This window comes from Tachyglossus aculeatus, chromosome 19 (genome assembly GCF_015852505.1).
Source record: "Tachyglossus aculeatus isolate mTacAcu1 chromosome 19, mTacAcu1.pri, whole genome shotgun sequence".
Classification (NCBI taxonomy): Eukaryota; Metazoa; Chordata; class Mammalia; order Monotremata; family Tachyglossidae; genus Tachyglossus; species Tachyglossus aculeatus.
The window spans coordinates 417,012-434,279 of NC_052084.1; the positions used below are offsets into that span (position 1 = coordinate 417,012).

General features: G+C 51.2%; 1 protein-coding gene across 1 annotated transcript; it reads left to right on the top strand.

The window, feature by feature from the left end:
* The first annotated feature begins 7,022 nt into the window (after positions 1–7,022).
* On the top strand, positions 7,023–16,006 carry LOC119940855 (centriole, cilia and spindle associated protein). Its single transcript, XM_038761206.1, has 3 exons — positions 7,023–7,224; positions 12,988–13,253; positions 15,380–16,006. The coding sequence occupies exons 1-3, from the start codon at positions 7,023–7,025 to the stop codon at positions 15,557–15,559; spliced, it is 648 nt and encodes a 215-aa protein (XP_038617134.1). The 3' UTR covers positions 15,560–16,006.
* The last annotated feature ends 1,262 nt before the right edge of the window (positions 16,007–17,268 follow it).

The window sequence follows — 17,268 nt, forward strand, 5'->3', positions numbered from 1 at the left end:
GCGCTGGTCCCGAGTGTTTTTGTGGACGGACGGGCAGATGGACGGTGGGGCCGGGCACGGAGGAGTGGTGGAGGGTCGGTTGGAGCTTGTGCTGGGAAAGGCGGGGTCCGGACTGGGGAGGTACTGGAAAAGGCTGGTGTCCAGACTGGTGAGACAATGGGAAAGAGAGGCTCGGTTCCGGACTGGGGAGACGTTGGGGAAGGCCGGTGCCCTGGGAGAGGCTGATGCCCACACTTGGGAGACAATGGGAAGAGCGGCTCGGATCCAGACTGGGGAGGCACTGGGAAAAGCTGGTGTCCAGGAAGAGGGGCTTGGGTCCATACTGGGGAGACACTGGGAAAGGCTGGCAACCAGGCTGGAAAGACACTAGGAAAGGCTGGTGCCCAGATCGGGGAGACAAAGGGGAAGACTTGGTATTCAGGCTGGAGAGACGCTGGAAAGGGCTGGTGCCCAGACAGGCCGCGTAGCCTGGTGGAAAGGGCGCGAGCTTGGGAGTCAGAGGACCTGGGTTCTAATCCTGCTGTGCCGCATGTCTGCTGTATAACCTTGGGCAAGTCACTTCACTTCTCTGTGCCTCAGTTACCTCCATCTGAAGAATGAAGATTAAAACTGTGGGACATGGATTGTGTCCAACCCGATGTGTTGGGTAGAACAGTGCTTGGCACATAGTAAGCGCTTAACAAATACCACAGTTTATTATAATTATTATTAGACGGGGGGATATTGGGAAGGGCTGGTGACCGGACAAGGAGACACTGGGAAAGGCTGGTAGCCAGACTGGGAGGAGCTGATCCGGACCATCTGCTTGCTTTGCCCCCGAGCCAGGCAGAATTTCCTGGATGATGAGAGGGAACTGGAGACCCCAGCCCACCCCAGCTCATGTAGACTCCCCCCAGGGCCTGAAATCCATTCCACCTGGCAGATGGTGGCAGTGGGTGAGGCTAAGCGGATTAGCAGAGGGGGAGGGTTCCAGGCACAGGATGAGGAGGAGAGGGAGAGGGAGGAGGAGGGATGGTCACCTTGGCTGGCCTGCTGAGAATTTCCTCCCCAGGCCTTGAAGCCCTCAAGCCTACCCCTTCCGAGCCGGAGTCACACATCGATCGATCGACGGCATTTACCGAGTGCCTGAGAGACGCAGCATAGCTTAGTGGAAAGATCCTGGGCTTGGGAGTCAGAGGACCTGGGTTCTAATCCCGGCTCTTCCATTTGTCTGCCGTGCGACCTTGGGCCAAGAAGTTCCCATTTAACTTCTCTGTGCCTCAGTTACCTCATCTGTAAAGTGGGGATAAAGACTGTGAGCCTTAAATGGGATGGGGACCGTGTCTGACCCGATTATCTTGTATCTACCCCAGCGTTTAGTCAGTGGCTGGCCCATAGTCAGTACTTTAAAAATACCACAGTTTATTATTATTATTATTAGTGCGCAGCACCTCGGACTTGGGAGAGGATGAAGAAGAGGGTAGGAAGCGCAATCCCTGCCCTGAAGGACCATCGCCGTTGTTACAGTGGGTCCTGGGTTCTAGACACAACTCACAGAAATGGGGTGGGGGTAAAATGACATCATTAATGATGGCATTTATTAAGCGCTTACTATGTGCAAAGCACTGTTCTAAGCGCTGGGGAGGTTACAAGATGATCAGGTTCCACGGGGGGGCTTACAGTCTTAATCCCCATTTTACAGATGAGGCAACCGAGGCCCAGAGAAGTTAAGTGACTTGCCCAAAGTCCCAGAGATTATTGCTGGGATAGTGCTTTGGGAAGTAAAGGCCGTACACCTTCGAGCTGCTTTACACGTACACAAAAATCTAGCCATCCAGCATAGTCGAAGGGGGTCATTCAATCAATTAATGGTATTTACTGAGCACTACTATGGGCAGAACACTGTACTAAACGTTTGGGAGAGGACGTCACTGACTTTGAAGTTGACCCAGGGGTGCGTGCACGGCTAGACGGGACCCAGAGTCCTTGCTGTACTACACTCACTCACAGATTGTCCCTCCTTATGTTCTTGTGTTTGTTGTTCGTAGCGTCTGGCTCTGCCCTTCCCTTTTGCCTCTTTGCCTTCCAATCCTTAGAAAGGTTTTGCTCAAAAAGAATTACTCCTTTCTTGATTTAAAAAAAAAAAAGAGTGATTCCCAGTGCCAGCTTTGAGGCTGCACTTTATTATTCCCTTAAAATATCCCCTCTGGTCCTCCTTGGTTTCGCTCCCCCCTTTCCAGCTCACTGCTCAGCAGCTATTTAGGTATCCTGCTATCTGTCATTTTCCTCTCACGTCCCCGCCCAGAGCAGCTGCGCTGTGGCGAACATAGCTTCGACGCTAGGAAACTGGCCTAATTTCAGCGCTTCGTCATCCGGGATCCTGTTCCGCCATTTGATGTTGAGTTTGGTCCATAAATCCCGCCGATGGAATTGCTCAAGGAGCCGGACGTGGTGTCTGGGAGGGGGTGCCCAGCTCACAGCCATAAAGGGGGAATGGACAACCTTGTGGTTCTGTAGCCCTTGAATTTGCTGCTGTCAATCAATCAATCGTATATATTGAGCACTTACTGTGTGCAGAGCACTGTACTAAGCGCTTGGGAAGTACAAGTCGGCAACACATAGAGACAGTCCCTACCCAACAGTTGGCTCACAGTCTAGAAGTCCCATTCTGCGGGCTGGCTCTCTGAAAACACTTCCTCATCCATCATTGCGTTGTCGGACAGTGTGCTGCGTAGGTAACAACTCCGTGCCAGCTTTTAGCTCTGTGTTGGCTTAGTGGAAAGGGCACGGGCTTGGACGTCAGAAGGACCTGGGTTCTAATCCTGGCTCTGCCGCTTGTCTGTTGTGCGACAGTCACTTCTCTGTGCTTCTCTTACCTTGTCCGAAAAATGAGGATTGCGACTGAGCACCGCGTGAGACAGGGGACCGTGTCCAACCCGATTTGCCTGTATCCACCCCAGCGCTTAGTACAAGTGCCTTGCACAGTGTAAGCACTCAACAAATACCATTATTCTTATTATTAATAACTTGGGCAAGTTACTTCACTTCTCTGGGCCTCTGCGATCTCATCCGTAAAATGGGGATTGAAACTGTGAGCCCCATGCGGGCCGGGGACCGTTTCCAATCTGATGATCTCGTATCTACCTCAGGGCTTAGAACAGTGCTTGACACGTAGTAAGCGCTTCACAGATACCATAATATTATTATTATTACTATGGATTGATGGATGGAAAAGGGGAAGGGAAGGGTTGCTAGTGGGTGTGGAGCAGAGCAGTACCCCTCCTTCCCCCCACACCCCAGCCCCGTGATGTCACGGTGAAGGATGGTTTCGGTGGGGAAACTGAGTCAGGGCCTCCAGAGGCTTTGGGAGGAGGCCGGACCGACCAGCCCCCACCCCTGGCCCTTGGTCCTTGACCGGTCACTCTCTGTGCGTCTGAGGCCCCTTGGCCGGGGAGGGGGAGGCGAGGGGACTGTCTTGGGTCCTGTGGGTGACCATGACGACCCCCGGGCCTGAAGCTCGGCCGGAGGAGGGGCGCCCCGAGGCTCGGGGGAGGGTCCCGGCCTGGAGGAGGGGGGGATATATTATATAAATAATATATTATATAACTATATATAAAATATAATGTATTATAATATATAATATATTTTATAATGTATAATAATATAATTATATAATGTATCCCCCTCCTCCGTATTATATTATAATATTATGTATTGTAATTATATTCTTTGTTAAGGGCTTACTATGTGCCAAACACTGTTCTAAGCGCAGTGGCAGATACAAGGTGAGCAGGTTGTCCCCCACGGGGCTCACGGTCTTAATCCCCATTTTCCAGAAGAGGGAACTGAGGCCCAGAGAAGTGAAGTGACTTGCCCCAAGTCACACAGCTGACAAGTGGCGGAGCTGGGATTAGAACCCACGACCCCTGACTCCCAAGCCTCTTTCCATTAAGTCACGTTGCTTCTCTATAATAATGATGGTATTTGTTAAAGCACTTAACCTGCGTCATGTACTGTATTAAGGGCTGGGGTAGATAGGAGGCCATCAGGTTGTCAGCCACCATTCTAGGCGCTGGGACGGATACAAGGTAATAGTAAGAATTATGACAGTATTTGTTAGGCGCTTACTATGTGCCAACCACCGTTCTAAGCACCGGGGCAGATACAGGATAATAATAAGAATAATGACGGTATTTTTTAAGCGCTTACTATGTGCCAACCACCATTCTAGGCGCTGGGACAGATACAAGGTAGTAATAAGAATTATGACAGTATTTGTTAAGCACTTAATATGTGCCAAGAACCATTCTAAGCTCTGGGGTAGATACAGGGTAATAATAAGAATTATGATGGTATTTGTTAAGTGCTTAATATGTGCCAAGAACCGTTCTAAGCGCTGGAGTAGATACAGGGTAATAATAAGAATAATGATGGCATTTGTTAAGTGCTTACTATGTGCTAAGCATTGCTCTAAGCACTGGGGTAGATACAGGGCAATAATAATAATAATAATAAGATGGTATTTGATCAGGCAGAGAAGCAGCATGGCTCAGTGGAAAGAGCCCGGGTTCGGGAGTCAGCGGTCGTGGGTTCTAATCCAGACTCCTCCACTTGTCTGTTGGGTGACCTTGGACAAGCCACTTCACTTCTCTGGGCCTCAGTTACCTCCTCTGTAAAACGAGGGTGAAGTCTGTGAGCCCCACGTGGGGCAAACTGATTGCTAATTGCTAATTATTATTATTATTATCACCTTGTATCCATTCAATCGTATTTATTGAGCGCTTTTACTGTGTGCAGAGCACTGTACTAAGTGCTTGTATCTACCCCAGCGCTTAGAACAGTGTTCGGCAACTAGTAAGCACTTAACAAATACCATCTTATTATTATTATTATCACCTTGTATCCACTCAATCGTATTTATTGAGCACTTTTGCTGTGTGCAGAGCACTGTACTAAGTGCTTGAATCTACCCCAGCGCTTAGAACAGTGCTTGGCACATAGTAAGCGCTTAGCAAATACCATCTTATTATTATTGCCCTGTATCTACCCCAGTGCTTAGAGCGATGCTTAGCCTATAGTAAGCACTTAACAAATACCATCATTATTCTTATTATTACCCTGTATCTACCCCAGAGCTTAGAACGGTTCTTGGCACATATTAAGCGCCTAACAAATACCATCATAATTCTTATTACTACCTTGTATCTGTCCCAGCGCCTAGAATGGTGGTTGGTACATAGTAAGCACTTAACAAATGCCATCTTATTATTATTATTATCACCTTGTATCCATTCAATCCTATTTATTGAGCGCTTTTACTGTGTGCAGAGCACTGTACTAAGTACTTGTATCTACCCCAGTGCTTAGAACAGTGCTTGGCACATACTAGGCGCTTAGCAAATACCATCTTATTATTATTATTATTATTGCCCTGTATCTACCCCAGTGCTTAGAGCGATGCTTAGCACATAGTAAGCACTTAATAAATACCATCATTATTCTTATTATGACCCTGTATCTACCCCAGTGTTTAGAATGGTTCTTGGCACATATTAAGCGCTTAACAAATACCGTCCTAATTCTTATTACGACCTTGTATCCATCCCATCGCCTAGAATGGTGGTTGGCACATAGTAAGCGCTTAAAAAATACCGTCATTATTCCTATTATTATCCTGTATCTGCCCCGGCGCTTAGAACGGTGCTTGGCACATAGTAAGCGCTTAACAAATACCATCTTATTATTATTACTGCCCTGTATCTACCCCAGTGCTTACAGCGATGCTTAGCACATAGTAAGCACTTAACAAATACCATCATTATTCTTATTATTACCCTGTATCTACCCCAGCGCTTAGAACGGTTCTTGGCACATATTAAGCGCTTAACAAATACCGTCATAATTCTTATTACTACCTTGTATCCGTCCCAGCGCCTAGAATGGTGGTTGGCACATAGTAAGTGCCTAACAAATACCGTCATTATTCTTATTATTACCTTGTATCTGTCCTGGCGCTTAGAAAGGTGCTTGGCACATAGTAAGCGCTTAACAAATACTATGATTAGCAGAAGCAACGTGGCTTAGTGGAAAGAGCGCGGGCTTGGGAGTCAGAGGTCATGGGTTCGAATCCTGACTCCACCACTTGTCAGCTGTGTGACCTTGGGCAAGCCACTTAGCTTCTCTGTGCCCTGGTTACCTCATCTGTCAAAGGGGGGTGAAGACTGTGAGCCCCAAGTGGGACAACCTGATCATTTTGTATCCTCCCCAGTGCTTAGAACAGTGCTTTGTACATAGTAAGCGCTTAACAAATGCCATCATTATTATTATTATTGTCACGACTTCTCTGTGCCTCAGTTCCCTCACCTGTAAAATGGGGATGAAGACTGAGCCCCAAGTGGGACAACCTCATCACCTTGTATCCCCCCCCCAGCGCTTAGAACAGTGCTTTGCACATAGTAAGCGCTTAACCAATGCCATCATCATTATTATTAAGTCACTTGACTTCTCTGGGCCTCAGTTCCGTCATCTGTCAAATGGGGATGAAGACTGTGAGCCCCAAGTGGGACCTGATCATTTTGTATCCTCCGCGCTTAGAACAGTGCTTAGAACGTAAATACGACTGATGATGAACAGTGCTTCGCACGTAGTAAACGCTTAACCAATGCCATCATCATTATTATTATTAAGTCACTTGGCTTCTCTGGGCCTCAGTTCCGTCATCTGTCAAACGGGGATGAAGACTGTGAGCCCCAAGTGGGACAACCTCATCACCCTGCATCCCCCCCCCCCACTCCAGCGTTTAGAACAGTGCTTGGCACATAGTAAGCGCTTAACAGATGCCACCATTATTACTTATTACGATCAGAATAAAGGGACTGAGGTTATGATTATGATGCTGTTAACGTTGTGGTGTGGCAGGGAGGGCCCGGCCCCGCCGTCCCTCCCCTGGGGAGGGGCGCCCCGCCCGCCCCGCCCGTCCCGCCCCTGGCCCCGGGTGTCGTCGTGTGGGGGTTATTTGTTGGGTGGTGGTGGTGGCGGCGGAGATGGGCCCGGGGCGTCGTGTACGCAGCGAGTACATGAAGCGTTTCCAGGCCCCGCCGTGGGAGGCCTGCGGGCCCCGCTACCGGGAGCTGCTCCGCTACCGGCGGGCCCGGAGGCTGCTGGAGCAGGCCCACTGGCCCTGGCCCGCCGCGGGACCCCCGGAGCCTCCCCCGGGACCCCGAGGACCCGAACCCCAACCCAAAGGTACGGCAGACCCCACCCCCGGTTGTCGCCCCCCTCATCCGCCCCAGCGCTCAGTACAGTGCCGGCCGCATACGAGGCGCTCAGCAAATACCGTTATTATTGTAATGACTCTCTCCGGTCCCGCTAGAGCGGGGGAGTGGGAGGCCGCCGCCGCTGGCCTTCTCCTCCGCCTCTTCTTCCTCCTCCTCCTCCTCCTCCTCCTCCTCCGTGGGAGCCGTCAGAGAAGGGGGTGCGTGGGCGCTTGGGAGGGTGGGAGGGGGCTGCGCTCAGCCTCTGTTGCCTTGGTTCCCGGGAAAGGTTGCTGCTGCTTTTTATTTTCCCCCACCGCCCTCCCTTGCTTGGCCGTCTCTCCTCTCCCCTGCCTGTCTCTGTTTACCCTCCTACCTCCCCCATCCCTCCTCTGTCCGCCCGTCTCCCTCCCTCCTTCCCCTGCCTGGCTGTCTGTCTTCCTCCCTCCCCTGTCTATCATCTGTCTTCCTCCCTCCCTTTCTGTCCACCTGTCTTCCTTCCTTGCCGGCCTCCCTGCCTCTTATTGGCACAGAAAGTGAGGCCCAGACTGTCTTTCAGTTTCCCTTCCTGCCTCCCCCATCCCTCCCCTGTCTGTCTGTCTGTCTTCCTCCCTCCCCTGTCTATCATCTGTCTTCCTCCCTCCTTTTCTGTCCTCCCGTCTTCCTTCCTTGCCGGCCTTCCTGCCTCCCACCAACCCTTCCCTCCCTCCCTGCCTTTTATTAGCACAGAAAGTGAGGCCCAGACTGTCTTTGTGTTTCCCTTTCTGCTCCCCCATCCCTCCTCTGTCCGCCTGTCTTCCTCCCTCCCCTGTCTGTCTGTCTTCCCCCTTCCCCTGTCCACCGATCTTCCTCCCTCCCTCCCTTTCCGTCCCCCTGTCTTCCTTCCTTGCCGGCCTTCCTGCCTCCCACCAACCCGTCCCTCCCTCCCTGCCACTTATTAGCACAGAAAGTGAGGCCCAAACTGTCTTTCTGTTTCTCTTCCTGCCTCCCCCATCCCTCCTCTGTCCGCCCGTCTTCCTCCCTCCCCTGTCCACCCATCTTCCTCCCTCCCCTGTCCACCTGTCTTCCTTCCTTGCCGGCCTTCCTAGCTCTTATTAGCGCAGAAAGTGAGGCCCAGACTGTCTTTGTGTTTCCCTTCCTGCTCCCCCATCCCTCCTCTGTCCACCCGTCTTCCTCCCTCCCTCCCCTGTCCACCCATCTTCCTCCCTCCCCTGTCCACCTGTCTTCCTTCCTTGCCAGCCTCCCTGCCTCTTATTAGCGCAGAAAGTGAGGCCCAGACTGTCTTTGTGTTTCCCTTCCTGCTCCCCCATCCCTCTTCTGTCCACCCATCTTCCTCCCTCCCCTGTCTGTCTGTCTTCCTCCCTCCCCTGTCCACCCGTCTTTCTCCCTTCCTTGCCGGCCTTCCTACCTCCCTTTCCTGTCTCCCACCAATCCATCCCTCTCTCCCTTATTAGCTCAGAAAGTGAGGCCCAGCCTGTCTTTCTGCTTCCCTTCTGGCCTCCCCCATTTTTTTTTAAATTGGCATTTATTAAGCGCTTACTATGTGCAAAGCACTGTTCTAAGCGCTGGGGAGTTTACAAGGTGATCCAGTTGTCCCACGGGGGGCTCACAGTCTTAATCCCCATTTTACAGATGTGGGTACTGAGGCCCAGAAAAGTTAAGTGACTTGCCCAGTCACACAGCTGACAAGTGGAGGAGCTGGGATTTGAACCCCTGACCTCTGACTCCAAAGCCCGGGCTCTTTCCACTGAGCCACGCTGCTTCCCCATTCCTCTCCTGTCCACCTGTCTTCCTCCCTCTCCTGTCCACCCATCTTCCTTCCTTCCTTGCCGCCCTTCCTGCTTCCCATTCCTGTCTCCCACCAACCCCTTTTCCCTCCCTGCCTCTTATTAGCACAGAAAGTGAGGCCCAGCTCTTGCTCTGTTAACAATGCTGTGGTTGTTTAGACTGAGAGAAGCAGGGCATTCATTCAATCATATTTGAGCGCTTACTGTGTGCAGAGCATTGTACTAAGCGCTTGGAAAGTACAGTACAGCAATGGACAGTGACATTCCCTGCCCACAATGGGCTCACAGTCCAGAGAAGGGGACAGAAATCAGAACAAGTGAATAGGAATCAATATAAATACAATTTTATATAATGTGGGGATGAGAGGGAGGAAGAGCAAAGGGAGTGATTCTTGGTGATGCGGAAGGGAGTGGGAGGCGTGCGTGTGTGTAATATTGATTGTAGTGTTGTGTGTGCACATATTTATATGTGGGCATAATGCCGATTGTGGTGTTGTGTGTGCACATATTTATATGTGGGCATAATGCCGATTGTGGTGTTGTGTGTGCACATATTTATATGTGGGCATAATGCCGATTGTGGTGTTGTGTGTGTGCATATTTATATGTGGGCATAATGCTGATTGTGGTGTGTGTGTGTGCGTATTTATATGTAGGCATAATGCCGATTGTGATATTGTGTGTGTGCCTATTTATATGTGGACATAATGCCAATAGTGGTGTGCGTGTGCATGTTTATATGTGGGCATAATGCTGTTTGTGGTGTCATGTGTGTGCATGTTTATATGTGGGCATAATGCTAATTGTGGTGTCGTGTGCATGCATGTTTATATGTGGGCATAATACCGATTGTGGTATTAGGTGTTGACTATGTGCCAAGCACTGTGCTAAATCTTGGGGTAGATACGATCAGATCAGATTGGCACAGTCCCCTGTCCCTCAAAGGGTGAGGGAGAGGAGGGATCTGATCCTCATGTTACAGATGAGAAGCCTGAGGCCCAGAGAAGTTTAGGGACTTGCCTGAGGTCACCCAGCAGGCAAGTGGATGACCTGGGATTGGAACCCAGGTCTCCTGACCCCCAGGCCCTTGCCCTCAATGATTGCATTTATTAAGCGCTTACTACATGCAAAGCACTGTTCTAAGCGCTAGGGAGGTTACAAGGTGATCAGGTTGTCCCACGGGGGCCTCACAGTCATCATTCCCATTTTACAGATGAGGTAACTGAGGCTCAGAGAAGTGAAGCTCCCTTCCCCACAGCACCTGTATATATGTATATATGTTTGTACATATTTATTACTCTATTTTATTTCACTTATACATATCTATTCTATTGATTTTATTTTGTTAGTCTGTTTGGTTTTGTTCTCTGTCTCCCCCTTTTAGACTGTGAGCCCAATGTTGGGTAGGGACTGTCTCTATATGTTGCCAACTTGTATTTCCCAAGCGCTTAGTACAGTGCTCTGCACACAGTAAGCGCTCAATAAATACGATTGATGATGATGATGATGATGATGGAGGTAGGCTGAGGTCTAGCACAGTTGAAAATACTGCAGGGAGGAGCCGGGCAGAGGTCTCTAAGGAAGAACAGGACTCGTTTCCCAGCTGACGGAGACAGAGACCGAGAGCATCGTCACGCTCAGTCCAGTGCTCTCCACACAGAGTAAGCGTTCAATGAATACCATTGATTGATCGATCAATCACTGTGTGTGTGTCTGAGTGTCTATAGAGAGAGGCATCTTGGAAGAGGAGGAATCACCTTCCTTGTTGGGACAGGGCGGCCTGGCTGACATAATCTGATGCACGGTGACCTGAGCTCGACCAGAGTTGCCGGGAGGAGGAGGATTCAGTTGTATTTATTGAAGGCTTGCTGTGTGCAGAGCACTGTACTAAGCTCCTTGGGGGAGTACACTATAACAATAAATAGACACTTTCCCTGCCCACCACGAGCTTACAGTGTGCAGCAGGAGACAGACATTTATAAAAGTTAATTAATGACAGATATGGAGAGAAGTGCTGTGGGGCTGGGAGGGGCAATCAGGTCATGTTACTGAGAACACTTCTAGTGACAAATTTCTTTTGGGACAGATCTTAGTGGGTCTGCAAGGAGGCAAAGATGGTAGGGGTGTGAGTGCCAACTTCCCGGGTTGTGGGGCCTTCCAGTCAATCAATCAATCGGATTTATTGAGCACTTACTGTGTGCAGAGCACTGTACTAAGCGCTTGGGAAGTACAGGTTGGCAACATATAGAGACGGTGCCTACCCAACAGTGGGCTCACAGTCTAGAAGGGGGAGACAGAGAACAGAACAAAACATATTAACAAAATAAAATAAATAGGATATCAATCAATCAATCGTATTTATTGAGCACTTACTGTGTGCAGAGCACTGTACTAAGCGCTTGGGAAGTACAAGTCGGCAACATATAGAGACAGTCCCTACCCAACAGTGGGCTCACAGTCTAAAAATGTGTACAAGATTGTACACAAGATTCCAGATTCCCAGTTGTAAGGTTGATGGTAGCCATGGCTCCCCGATTCTCAGTGTTGGGGTGATGGAGAGGACGCTGGATTCCCAGCTGTGGGGGCCGTCATTGTCTCTCCCAGGGGGGTCTGAGTCTCTGACCGGCCTGTGACCCGCTGATGCTTCTCTGGGGCCCCCAGGGATGATGAGACAGACCCAGAGCTCTGTCTTCTTTGGTAGAACTGCTTGGACTTTATTCCTGCTGCGAGAAGCCGCAGCGTCAGGGGCAGCCCTGGGGGTGGTCCACCTCACCCCCCTGGAGCGAGCGGGTCTGGGCCCTGCTGGGACTGCGTGTCTCCTTATTTGTACATATTTATTACTCTATATATTTATTTTACTTGTACATATCTATTCTATTTATTTTATTTTGTTAGTATGTTTGGTTTTGTTCTCCGTCTCCCCCTTTTAGACTGTGAGCCCGCTGTTGGGTAGGGACTGTCTCTATATGTTGCCAACTTGTACTTCCCAAGAGCTTAGTACAGTGCTCTGCACATAGTAAGTGCTCAATAAATACGATTGATGATGATGATGATGACCGGCCTGTGACCCGCTGATTCTTCTCTGGGGCCACCAGGGATGATGAGACAGACCCAGAGCTCTGTCTTCTTTGGTAGAACTGCTTGGACTTTATTCCTGCTGCGAGAAGCTGCAGCGTCAGGGGCAGCCCTGGGGGTGGTCCACCTCACCCCCCTGGAACGAGCGGGTCTGGGCCCTGCTGGGACCGCGTGTCTCCTTATTTGTACATATTTATTACTCTATTTATTTATTTATTTTACTTGTACATATCTATTCTATTTATTTTATTTTGTTGGTATGTTTGGTTTTGTTCTCCGTCTCCCCCTTTTAGACCGTGAGCCCACTGTTGGGTAGGGACTGTCTCTAGATGTTGCCAACTTGGACTTCCCAAGCGCTTAGTACAGTGCTCTGCACATAGTAAGTGCTCAATAAATACGATTGATGATGATGATGATGACCGGCCTGTGACCCGCTGATTCTTCTCTGGGGCCACCAGGGATGATGAGACAGACCCAGAGCTCTGTCTTCTTTGGTAGAACTGCTTGGACTTTATTCCTGCTGCGAGAAGCCGCAGCGTCAGGGGCAGCCCTGGGGGTGGTCCACCTCACCCCCCTGGAACGAGCGGGTCTGGGCCCTGCTGGGACCGCGAGTCTCCTTATTTGTACATATTTATTACTCTATTTATTTATTTATTTTACTTGTACATATCTATTCTATTTATTTTATTTTGTTGGTATGTTTGGTTTTGTTCTCCGTCTCCCCCTTTTAGACCGTGAGCCCACTGTTGGGTAGGGACTGTCTCTAGATGTTGCCAATTTGTACTTCCCAAGAGCTTAGTACAGTGCTCTGCACATAGTAAGCGCTCAATAAATACGATTGATGATGATGATGATGATAACCTGTTCCTCTCTCCTCCCACCCCCTCCTAAAGAGTCTCTGGAACCGGGTGAGCAGCGCCAGTCTGAGGAGCCAGCCGAGAAGAATGAAGTCGACAAGCAGATGGGTCCCAGGGGAGCCCCCCGCCGCCCCAGTGCCTTGCCCGACCGAGGGGACCAGAAGCCTCCGGGCAGCCCCCAGAGAGCCGCCAGGGTCAGAGAGAACAAGCACCCTTTCGCTCTATACGGCTGGGGAGAAAAGCAGACTGACACGGGGGCTCAGAAGACACACAACGTCTGCGCTTCGGCCTCCACCCGCGAGGTGAGTTTCTCCGATAACTTGCGGGACCGAGGGGCTAGCACCTCGGGGTGTGCGCCGGCTGCCTGGGCGCTGCCTCTCGGCTTCCACCCCTTTGCCAGATTTGCTAAGATGTGGTTAATACTCATTGTGGTATTTAAGCGCCTACTATGTGCCGAGCATCGAACTAAGCGCCGGGTCACCTTCGGGCTTAGCGATCATCATCATCAATCGTATTTATTGAGCGCTTACTGTGTGCAGAGCACCGTACTAAGCCCTTGGGAAGTACAAATTGGCAACATATACAGTCCCTGCCCAACAGCGGGCTCACAGTCTAAAAGGGGGAGACGGAGAACAAAACCAAACATACTGACAAAATAAAATAAATAGAATAGATATGTACAAGTAAAATAAATAGAGTAATAAATATGTGCAAACATATATACATATATACATACATATATACATATATATATATAAACATATATACATGCGGAGAGGCAGCGTGACTCAGTGGAAAGAGCCCGGGCTTTGGAGTCAGAGGTCATGGGTTCAAATCCCAACTCCGCCAATTGCCAGCTGTGTGACTTTGGGCAAGTCACTTAACTTCTCCGTGCCTTAGTGACCTCATCTTTAAAATGGGGATGAAGACTGTGAGCCCCACATGGGGCAACCTGATCACCTTGTATCCCTCCAGCGCTTAGAACAGTGCTTTGCACATAGTAAGCACTTAACAAATACCATCATCATCATATACATATATACAGGTGCTGTGGGGAAGGGAAGGAGGTAAGATGGAGGTAAGGAGGTAAGAGGAGATGCCACCGCTGATGGCAGAGCTCGCCCGTGGGGGTATGTTAGACGGGAAGGGCTGGCGCCAGATCTGCAGTCCTGGCCTTCCCTAGAGAAGCAGCGTGGCTCAGTGGAAAAGAGCACGGGCTCTGGAGTCATGGGTCATGGGTTCAAATCCCGGCTCCACCGATTGTCAGCTGTGTGACTTTGGGGACGTCACTTAACTTCTCTGTGCCTCAGTTACCTCATCTGTAAAACGGGGATTAAGACTGTGAGCCCCCCGTGGGGCAACCTGATCACCTTGTAACCTCCCCAGTGCTTAGAGCACATAGTAAGCGCTTAATAAATGCCATCATTATTATTATTATTATTATGTGCACACGCCCGTGGGGGTATGTGAGACTGGAAGGGCTAGCGCCAGAACTGCAATCCTGGCCTTCCCTAGAGAAGCAGCGTGGCTCCGTGGAAAGAGCCCGGGCTTTGGAGTCAGAGGTCGTGGGTTCAAATGCCGGCTCTGCCACTTGTCAGCTGTGTGACTTTGGGCAAGTCACGTCACTTCTCTGGGCCTCAGTTCCCTCATCTGGAAAATGGGGATGAAGACTGTGAGCCCCTCGTGGGACAACCTGATTGCCTTGTATCTACCCCAGCGCTTAGAACAGTGCTTTGCACATAGTAAGCGCTTAACAAATACCAACATTATTATTATTATTATTATTATTGTTATGAATATACACACACAAAATCTGCCCCTTGCGGGGCTTTTGGGTTGCCTCTTGGCACCACGTTCACCTCCATTTCTCTGTCTCCCGACGAGCTTCGGTTCCCTGCTCAGCAGGAGCCACTCCTGCCCGGTCACAGCCCGTCGGGCTGGTCCACCCATGTCCGGCATCTCCCAGCTCCCGGCCGTGCCGCCGCTGGGGCTGGGCCTGCGTTGTCCGGGTCTTGGCCGCGTTGGTTTCTTCGGTCTCCTTGTTATCAGTCGCCCCATTTCAGTTCACCGCTCAGCAGCCGGTGGGGTTTCCTGTTGTCCATTTGTTCACGTGCCCCCACCGTGAAATAATTACAAATTGATCGTCCATTAGCTTCATTAGCATCGGTGGGTAGGTTTAAAATGCACCCAGTAGGCCACCAATATCCGAGTTTGGTGGGAGCAGGGCGTGGAGTTGCCGAGGCTGGGAAGGCGCCCAGATCTTCGCTCCGTATAGCGTCGGGGCTCTGGCCTGGGCAAGAAAAGATTCTAGAATAAAATCAGCAGTGTGCCTCGTTCCTGAACTGACTCCATCAACTGTTCTTAAAAATCTGTGGTGTGTTTATTTTTTTTTATTTGGTTTTGTTCGTGTGGGCGTGTGTGTTGGTAGATTCATGCTTCGGCAATCCGAGCAAAGAACCGAAATCAGGCGGAGAAGAGGAAAATGGGCAACGAGCGGCAGCGAAACCCTGCGGAGGACGGGGAGAAGCCCAGGAGGGCGAAGCCGCCGTCGGCCGAGAGCCCCTGGGTGACCGAGTACATGCGCTGCTACTCTGCTCGAGTGCGGTGATGGGCCGGGAGCGGGGCCAGCCTTGCGGGTTTTCCGGGGGCTCCGCAGGGTCGCCCAGGGGCAGGTGGTCCAAGGGCAGGTCGCTCGGCCTAGGTCCGGCTCGCTGGTTTGGCCGGCCCAAGCTGTGCGCTTGAGGCTGGTCCGGAGGGCTGCCCTCAACCTCGGCGGCTCGGCCTGCCGAGAAGAAGTCGAGGCCACCGGCCGGCCTTTTGGGCTGGCCTTCCGGGACCCCGCAGAGGCTAGCTGGCGCCAGGCCATCGGAGATCCTTAGGTAGGCTGGATCCTGCCGCGGGCCACTCCCTGTCCCTCAGCAGGAGCTGCGTCTGTGGCGTGCCGGAGGTACTGGGACGGGGAAAACTGCTCTCCGTCCAGCGCGTTGCATGGTTCGGGGGGTGGGCAGTGTGCCCTGCGCTGCATCGTCAGGGGTGGGGTGGCGTCCACCTGTATGGGAGGGGCACCGTCTGTGGCCTGTGGGGAGGGCACGCGGTTTGAGCTGAGCTTCAGATATTGCGGCGGCCGCGAGCGGCTGCAAGTAAGCAGTGTCGAGGGTCCTGTCTGGAGTCCGTGTTCCGGGCCCGGGCCACCTCGATTGTGTCTCTGGGTCCTTGGACCCCCCTGAGGTTTTCCCAGGAGCCGGGTTGGCTCCAGGACTGAGGGAAAGTGGGAAAGGGACACCGTTGCAAGCCATCCCTCCCCTGGCCTTGACCAAACCCCAAATCCAGCTTAGTGACCTGCCGGCCCACATTTTCCTACTTTCAATTTGATAAGTGACCAATGTTTCTTGTGCAGAGCAGAATGAAAGAGTGTGTGTGTGTGTGTGTGTGTGTGTGTGTGTGTGTACACACATATGTACACACAAGCGAGTACAATCTTCCTAAATTTAACAATTAGGGGATTTCTCCCTCCCAAATGAAGGATTTTATTTGGGAGGAAGAGCCAGGCAGAAACCTTCTTGTCCTCAGGGCCCACGTGTAGCGGGGGCCGGCCCAGCGGCCGGGAAGATCCTACCACGAACCTGGGGCACCGACTCCGCTGCGGGAGGGAGTGGGCCACGGGGCGAGGAGCGGCGGAAAAATCTCTCCATCTCAGGCCCTCGGGGGAGATGGTCAGCGCCGGCTTCTTGAGTAAGGGTTTCAGAAGCTGAGGCCCCAAGTTAGCCCACGGGGCTCACCCTGTGGATGGTTTGGACCACAATCACTATTGCACAGCGTGGCACAATCGGGTAGTGAGAAACTTTGGACTTCACTGCTCTTTCTAGGGACAGAGGGTGTCAACGGTAGGCCGTTGGATGGGGTTTCTTTGTCGTGACTGTGAAACCCCAGGAACACCCAGAGCCCCAGCTGGGGCCAGACACCAGCAACGGAGGCCTACAGTGGCACAGCTGTTTCCTCAAAGTGGTTCCCGCTGGGATCGGGGATGTTTCTCTGTTCCTGCGTCTTTGAGCACTGTGGTCACTTTAAATGTTGGGGGGGTGGGGAGGGGGAAATTGGGTGACAGAGCTTAGGTGAACACAGTCTTAAACTGACCACTGCCATTTCAGTCAGGTTTTTTACCCAACAGTCTGGGATTTTTTTTTAACCTTCTGTATCTTGATGTGCTGTGACCAAACCTACAAATGTGAATAAAATAGCTGAAAGCCAAATGTGAAGGGGCTTCTGTTCTTGTGGAAAATCCCGCTGGGTTTCGAGAGAGGGGAGAGTGTTCAGGGA

Excerpts from the sequence above, each read along its gene's own strand:
- LOC119940855 (XM_038761206.1), top strand. The coding sequence starts at position 7,023 with ATGGGCCCGGGGCGTCGTGTACGCAGCGAGTACATGAAGCGTTTCCAG. Across the intron at positions 7,225-12,987 it reads ACCCGAACCCCAACCCAAAG|AGTCTCTGGAACCGGGTGAG; the intron begins GTACGGCAGACC and ends CCCCTCCTAAAG. Across the intron at positions 13,254-15,379 it reads CTTCGGCCTCCACCCGCGAG|ATTCATGCTTCGGCAATCCG; the intron begins GTGAGTTTCTCC and ends GTGTGTTGGTAG.